The 7,905-nt window shown below is 50.4% G+C and overlaps 1 protein-coding gene across 1 annotated transcript; it reads right to left on the reverse strand.

The window, feature by feature from the left end:
- Positions 1–209: 209 nt before the first annotated feature.
- coch (coagulation factor C homolog, cochlin (Limulus polyphemus)) lies at positions 210–7,724 on the reverse strand. Its single transcript, XM_061675396.1, has 15 exons — positions 7,055–7,724; positions 5,916–6,077; positions 5,590–5,619; positions 4,914–4,967; positions 4,625–4,790; positions 4,112–4,245; positions 3,927–4,037; positions 3,416–3,563; positions 3,191–3,294; positions 2,608–2,834; positions 2,429–2,543; positions 2,071–2,214; positions 1,832–1,988; positions 1,672–1,766; positions 210–595 (listed from the first exon to the last, which is right to left on the reverse strand). Exons 3-15 carry the CDS (start codon positions 5,609–5,611, stop codon positions 423–425), a joined length of 1,650 nt encoding a protein of 549 aa, XP_061531380.1. The 5' UTR covers positions 5,612–5,619; positions 5,916–6,077; positions 7,055–7,724; the 3' UTR covers positions 210–422.
- Between the last annotated feature and the right edge of the window lie 181 nt (positions 7,725–7,905).

Consider the following 7,905-nt stretch of genomic DNA (forward strand, 5'->3'; position numbering starts at 1 on the left):
ATCTTCGGGCGGGGGCGGGGGGCGGGGGGCGCCCTCAACCGGTCGCCAGCCAATCGCAGTTGTTGATATTTCTACTTTTGAAATGATTCCCGAGTGTGAGCGCGTAAAATGTTTGTTCACGAGACGGCAGCAGACATTTTGAAGTCATTCTCATGTGACGTCTTAATAAACAGCAAATAGTAAAAGAATTTTTTTTTGTAAACAATTTAATAATAAATACATAAGAAGGTCAAATAGATCATGAGATCGTCACAGGTTTACAGTTTGTTGAAGTATAAAATATGAAATGAGATTGGAAAAGTTACACAAGGAAAAGAAGACAAAGTGTTCCAGCGTGACGCCACCTGTCAATCAATCAACTACATGTCGTGACTCGGTGATGACGTCATCGCGTATCGTACAGCACGCGCGCGCGCGCGCTTTCAGTTGTTGGCGTTGAAGTCGTGACAAATTCCGCGGATGATGTCTTCGACGAGGTCTTGGAGGCCTTCGAAGTGTCTGCTGAAGAAGATGTGCTTCTCTTTGGGCGCGGACGCCATCACCTGCAGGTCGTCCATGGGCGCCCAGGCCACGCCCACCGATGTGATGGTGATGCCTGGCACGCGCAACAAGCCAACGTCACCTTCGTCAATTCAACCCATTCAACCTTTGCCAATTTACAGCAAAGGAAAAATGTTCCGAGAGCAAATTTGAGAGGAAGTCGAGTGATGAGAAAAAGGTCAGATTTGGGAAGAACCAAAAAAAAGTCACATTTACATCGCAAAATCTGAAGTTGTAATCTTATGAGAACACAGTGAAGTCTTAACGTCTCGATATTGCAGTGGAGCCGATTGCGCATATTTGCGCTTTGGTATTGGGGAATTTTGGGGGTGGGGGGACTTCTCCCTCGTTATTCGCAGAAATCTTCCATTCAGTCACCTTTTTTTTTTTTTTTTAAACGCTTATTTGCGTTGTTTTATTTTTTTGTATCTTTCTTTGAGCCAATTTCCCACTTATTCCCATTTATGGCAATGATTTGCAGATTTTTGCTAATGGACGGTACTGCCTTCTCCCAGTTGGGTATTTGTGAATTGACCTGTTTGAAGATGTTTGGGGTGATTTCCCCCCCCCCCCCCCCCCATCACCCACGGAAATGTTTCCAATGCATCGATTTTTGTATTTATTCGATTCGTTAGGTCAGGAAATCCGACGGCGGAGACGCACGAAAGGATGCGACGTCGTTGCTCGTTTACGGCGGGACTCGGGTCGCATATTCTTTTGCTTACTGGTGTTTACGCGTTTTAAAGATGAATGAACCTCTCTGGACTCCGATTAACCTCAACCTTAATCTTACAAACACTTTTAACAGTGTTAAACCTAAGCATACAGTAATGCACACGAGTACTGTAATCTTTGTACATTGTATTCATTGTAGGATGCGTTTGAATGAATATTTCTTTCGTTTTTTATTGAGTTTGAATGTTTGAGGCTCGGACGGGTTTCTTTTACCACAAAAAATGACAGCAAACGCAAGCTATGCGCCCGCGACCCGAGTGAGCAAAAGCGGCGTCGAAATTGGACGACTGGACGAATATGAAAACAAATCTGCAATGAACTGAAGCCGTAATAGCTCAAGCGCAATATAGCGAGCGAACATTGAAGAAATATCATTTTGTGTTCACGCGTACACACCTTGATTGTGCGCCACCAGCGCGGGCCCGCCCACGTTGTCGTACGATTGGCCGTCAGTCACCACGATCAAGAAGTTGCGTCCGGCCGCGGCTTGCCTGTCACACGAGAAGCCGATCATGTCGCCGGCTAGCTAGCGGCGACGGTCGCCCGGCGTCGTCACCTGAAGACATTCCGCGTAGCGTAGGTGATGGCGCTCCCCGTGGCCGTGCCGCCGCTCATGTACGGGATCTTCCTCAGGGCGGCCGCCGCGGCGTCCTTGCTGGCGTGCTCCGAAAGGTCGAACTCCAGGCGCTGATCGTACGTGAACTGAACGGCGCCTGAGCGCGACACACGACCGGTCCGTCAGTCGGTCCGTCGGCCGATCGGCGCGCGAGTCGACGGGCGGCCGGGCCGACTGACCGACGTGAGCTCCGACTTCCGAGACGTCCAACCTGCCGGCGATGGCCGCCGCGAACTCCAGGACCAATTGGAAGTTGGGAGAGCCCATGCTAGACGAGCCGTCGATGAGGAAAACCACGTTGACCGAATTCAAACACGTGCGACCTGAAAACACAAAAACACAACGGGACCAGCGCCGTCGCTACGCACGCACTCGCACCGTTCGCCTGGCGCGTTGACCGCGTGTCGGTATTGTGTCGATGACGCGTTGACCGCGGGTGGACAGCGTGTCGGCGATGTGACGGCTTTTTATTGGCGCGCCGGTGGCGTGGCGGAGTCGCATAACGCGTCGATTTGTCGTATCGTCGGCGTGTCGTACTGCACTGAAGCGCGTCCAGCGAGCAGAGTCTCTGCGCGAGAGGTTTGACGTGTTTGGTGGTGCCGAACCAGCTGGAGATCTGGTAGCTGAAGAAACCGTCGTCCTTGCACACCGCCTGCAGCGAACAAACGGGTCAAACACGCGAGCGCCGCCACACGCGAACGGGACGGCCCGCCGACCTTCTTGGCGAAGTTAAGGTCCGGCACGGCGGGGAGCTCGTCGGGCACGGGCTTGGCGACGGCGGCCAGGAAGACGTTGATGCCCGCCTCCCGCGCCGACGCGGCCGCCCGCTCCGGGTCGTCCGACGGCCACCCGTCGACCAGCACCAGCATGACGCGCGGCCGGCCGCGACGGGCGCCGCTCTGCTGAGTGAACAGATTCTCCGCCGTGTGCGTGATGGCCTTTCCTGAGGACGCGCAACACAGACCCGCTTTAGAGAAAAGAAACAAGTCAAACTTCATGGTGATTCAGGAGTTGGGAATGAGTGACGGATGAGGATGAGGAGCGAACGATTCCGCAGCGACCGCGTTCGGAATCGTTCGCTCATCCCTGACTCCCGAATCGTTCCGAAATGATTTTGAGCCGACTTTTTTTCACCGACTATCAAGGTCCGTGATGATGAACGAAAGATGAACGAACGATTGCCGACGCAGTCGCTGAGAGTCATAATGAAGAACGGCCGACGTTTTCCCATCGACGTGACTCGCGTGACTGACAATGTGCACAGATTTATTGTGTGCGTGTGTGCGCGCGTGTGTGTACCTGTGTTGGTTTCCCCTCCCAGGTGTCCGAGCTCTTTGATGGCAAACTGAAGGTCTTTGGGTTGTGTATAGTTGCTAAGCAGGAATTCTGTCTTGGGAACGTCACTGCACACACGCACGTCGTCACAACGTCACAACATTTCTGTATGCAGCTGGACATCAGAGACAAATGTTGAGTCCCGCGTGTTCATGTTGACGTGTGTGTGTGTGTGCGTGTGCGCGCGACCTGGCCTGGACGAGGCCCACGCGGGGTCCGTCGACTCCGACTTTCAACATGGCCGCCAACTTGGTGACAAAGTTCTTCTGCAGGTTGAAGCGCCGCCGGCCCAAGTTGGCGCTGCTGTCGATCACCACCGCGATGTCCATCTGACAGTCTGGACGGAACAGGACGGGAGGATAAAGGACCGAACGGCACCTGACGGGACAGGAAAGGACAGAACAGGACCAGAGGGGGCGGCACCCGCTGGGACGTCACCAGGAGGAACGGGACAGCTAAACGAGACGACGTGAGATGGGACGGGAGGGGACAGGACGTGACGTGGTCAAACGGGTCGGCGCAGGATCGGGATGGGACGAAGTGGAAATGGACGCGAGGGTCGGGGCAGGACGGGATAGGCTGAAAGAGGGCAGAAAGGCACAAGACGGGATGGGACAGAACTAGACAGGGTGGGAAAGGACAAGACCGGAAGAGACGGGGACGGGCGAGGCGGAATGGGGATGGGACAGGACGGCGCCACCTTTATTTCCAACTTTTTTCACAGGCGTCTTCTTCTTGACTTCCCCGGGGGCGGCGGTGGCGGCGGCGGCGGAGTCCTGCATCAGCTCCTGAGGTCCTTCCTTCTCAGGCTCTGTGGCGCAAAAAGCATTCGTGAGTCCTCTACGGCGCCTCGGGTCGGCGGCCCGTCTCCACGGCGACGCGTACCGCTGACGCGGAAGGAGGCGCTCCAGGTGGACAAGGCCCGCGATTGGACGCCGTTGGCGAAGGAGCGGACGTAGCCGTGTCGCCCGGGGAGCCGCTCCACGCGAACCTCGCCGCCGGCGCGTCCCGCCGCGCCGCTGCACAAAATCTCGTGGGCTTAATCTTCGCATTCCTCGACGCCGCCTTCAATTTGCGCAACGCCCGAGAAATGCTCTCACGGGAATTATTGACAAATTCTTTGCTCTCACACGACTGAAACACCGCCGAAATGCTCGAACAGGCCCGACCGACACGCTCTCACAAACACAACTGAAAAATAATTTTCTCATGTACGCTACGAAAAAACGTTCTCACAAGCACGACTGAAAAAGGTTTTTGTCATGTATGCTACGAAGACACAAAAACTACTGAATTGCTCTCACACACACACGACAGGAAAAAGAGCCTCTCACGTGAACTACTGACACGACGACTGAAATGTTCTCACGCACGACCGAAGGTGCGGCCGGAGTTTACCTGTGCAGCGCGGCGCCGCAAACGGACGAGATGTCGGCGTAGACGTCGGCGCCGAACACGGGAAGCGGCCTTCGTCCGCAGTCCGGCGGACACGACACCAGGACGGCGCCGTCCGCCGCCGGGCCCAGGTCGGCCCCGCGGGCGCTGCAGGAAAGCGGCCGCGTTGCTGAGCGGCCGGCGGGAAATACGACATCACACGACAACTTTGAACACGGCGGAACATTTCAAACCGACAGAAAGTCGACGGAGGTTTGGATGATTGCGCACGACGCAGGCAGCGAGGACGCACCCGAGCTTTCCGAAGACGACGACGACGACGACGACGAGATCGCGTAGAAAACGCCTGGAGCGAAAGAAAGAGAGAAAACAAAAAGGCATCGGCCGATCACAGCAAACGCAATCCAACGCGGTCGGATAGAAGTGAATAGAAGGAAACGGCAGCAGGATAAGAGAATAGAATTGAACACGGGAGAGTTACACCCAATTAAGGAAAAGAGAGGATAGTGCGTTACAATAAAGCAGAACGGAGTAGATGAAATTCGAGTAGAAGAAACTAGTGTCCCATACACTAGAACGTAGTCGCAGAAAATAAGAGAAACCACATTAGAATACAGTCGGATAAAAAACAGAAAAGTGGGGTAGCGTCGCAAAGTAGAAATACAGATGAAAGTAAGACTTGAGTCCAATAGAGTAACGCTGAATGCAACACAGTAGTACAGTAAAAGCAAGTAGAGTCCTGTGGAGCAATAAAGTCGCATGGAGTCAAAGAGAAAAGAGGGGCGGAAATATCAAGTGGAATACAACAAAGTGCAATAGAAGATCGCAAGTAGAGGAAAACAAACTACGGGGGAACAGAGTACAATAAAGTAGTATAGAATCAAATAGAATCGGACAGAGGGAGTCGAAGGAGAATCGAGTAGAATAGAACCCAATCGAGGAAAATAGAAGATCCGAGTCCAACGTACCAATCGCAATCAGCAGCGACATGTCGCCGCCTGAAAGACAAACAAGACAAATATGCAAATGCAATTTGGCGTCTCGTCCGATGACATCATCGCCGTCGAGCGTTTCGCTCGATGACGCTCGTACGCAAATGAGCTGTCGTCACGACGAACCCGATGTCAAAAAGACGCAAGAACCAAATGTTCGGATTTATGCGAATCGTCAAAAGACAGAAGAGGAGCAGCGCGTCTCCGTCGCCTTCGAATGGATGCAAGAGGCAAAATCAATCAATCAATCAATACAAATGCAAAAAAGTCAAAATCATCAAAATCACCAAAATCACACTGACCGGTTTTTGTTTTGTTTTGTTTTTTTCGATCCAAAAGTGATTTTAATCCTCCGAAGACGAAGACGATGATGAAGAACACAGGCCGACTGGACCTTTAAATAACTTCACGCGCGCGCGCGCGCGCGCGCCGGCGAGGGTGGGCGGGGCTTTGACCAGGAAAACCTGACAGAAGAAAAACAACACTTGGCCTTCTTTCTCGACACAACAAAACTTCCAAATCTTGCCGAGAAGATTTCAAACTCATCGGAGAAGAAAAGTACAAACTTCTTCCGAGACAATTGCAACTTGATCCATTTGGATGTCAAAGATGCTCTTTTTCTGATAACCAGGACCAATTTGTGAATTTACGAGTGACGTTTTGCTTGAAACTGGTCTTATTTGAAGTGCAATCTGAAAAATTGAAAAAAGACAAATATTCTTCAGATTTTGAGTTTTTGCACTGGAGACAAAGTGAAGAAAAAGGAAAAAAGGCATGAAATCAAAAGTTGCTGGAACTCCGCCCACTTGTTTCCCCCAAATTCTGTTGACATTTTCACTTTCTTAGCTTTCCAAAAAATTGGAATTCATTTTCCTCCAATTCTAACATTTTCACTTGAGGAAAAGTCAAAACAAAATGCATGTATTACTAATTCTCGTTTTATGAAAATAAATAACTTTTACATGAAAAAGTACTTTTCACTGAAAACATGTTTTAGGTTCTTGTGTAAACTCTTCAGTTTTTATTTTTACAAATTGTTCTCGATTTGTTTTCTCATAAGATTGTTTCCTTGAAAGAATACGATGTCTCCACAAAATTGAAAACAAATCTTTTTACAGTGAATTCTACTTTTTCGATATATTTTCTTAAAACATAATTTGACTTGAGATTTTGTCTGTTTTCTTAACTTTTTCCTTTCACATTGTTTTTCTGCATTTTTCAACTTTAGAAAAAAAAAACTTTTAAAAAAGTTCTGAAATTCATGCGACTTATTCTTTGAGTTGTGTAAATGACAAATGTTGCTTGGCTCAGAAGATTTCTTTGTTATTTTCCGTGACTTTCATCTGATGATTTGATTGTTGTTTTTCTTCCCTAAGAAAAAGGATGAGGATGATGATGATGATGACGACGATGATGATGACGTCGCGCCAACGACATCTACCTTGCAGTTGTGAGGTTGCGGGTTCAAATCCGGCCTCGCCTGTGTGGCGTTTGCACGTTGTCCCCGCGCCCGCGTGGCTTTCCTCCCACATCCCAAAAACACGCGCGGCGGGTTCAGCGAAGACTCCGAATGTGAGTGCGAATGGTCGTTTGTTTGTACGTGGCCCGCGATTGGCTGGCGACCGGTTCGGGGCGTACCCCGCCTCTCGCCCGATGATAGCTGGGATAGGCTCCAGCGCGCCCGCGACCCGCGTGAGGCGAAAATGAGAAAGCGCCAATGAAAAAGCGGAGTGGCTGTTGGCCCGATGACGTCATCAACGGGAGCCAGGATGTTGTTGCCGAGGGACGATTTCCTCCCGCTGCGTCGTCTCCAACCGAGACGAAAACCAAAAGCAAGTGGAAGAATTTCTGTCATGTCGCTCCAGGACAGGAAATTGATCACGCCGGTGATTTTCCTCGGTTACCATGCTAATGCTAGCAGGCGAGCGAGCGGCTTTCGGCTGCGCCCACCCGCCGTCTTTCTTTCTCGCTGCGAGGTGACGAGGTTACAATAACAATAACAATAAGAATAAGAATAAGAATATGAATAAGAGCCCGGATTTTGCTGCCGGGCCAATTCATCCGCACACGCAAAACTCCTCATTGCTCCTGCCGATGACATCATCAGAAGTTGCCGAAAGATACCTTTTAGAATGACTTTGACCTTCTCCAAGCAATGGAGCATTTTGTTTTGTTTAAAACAACTGATTCAAAAACAAACAAACTCATTTTAAATTACTTTTTAAAAATGTAACATGAAAAGATACAACAAATGACTTTTTTTCATCCATGCATGCATTTTTTTTCATAAAA

This window comes from Phycodurus eques, chromosome 4 (assembly GCF_024500275.1).
Source record: "Phycodurus eques isolate BA_2022a chromosome 4, UOR_Pequ_1.1, whole genome shotgun sequence".
In the NCBI taxonomy this organism is placed as follows: domain Eukaryota; kingdom Metazoa; phylum Chordata; class Actinopteri; order Syngnathiformes; family Syngnathidae; genus Phycodurus; species Phycodurus eques.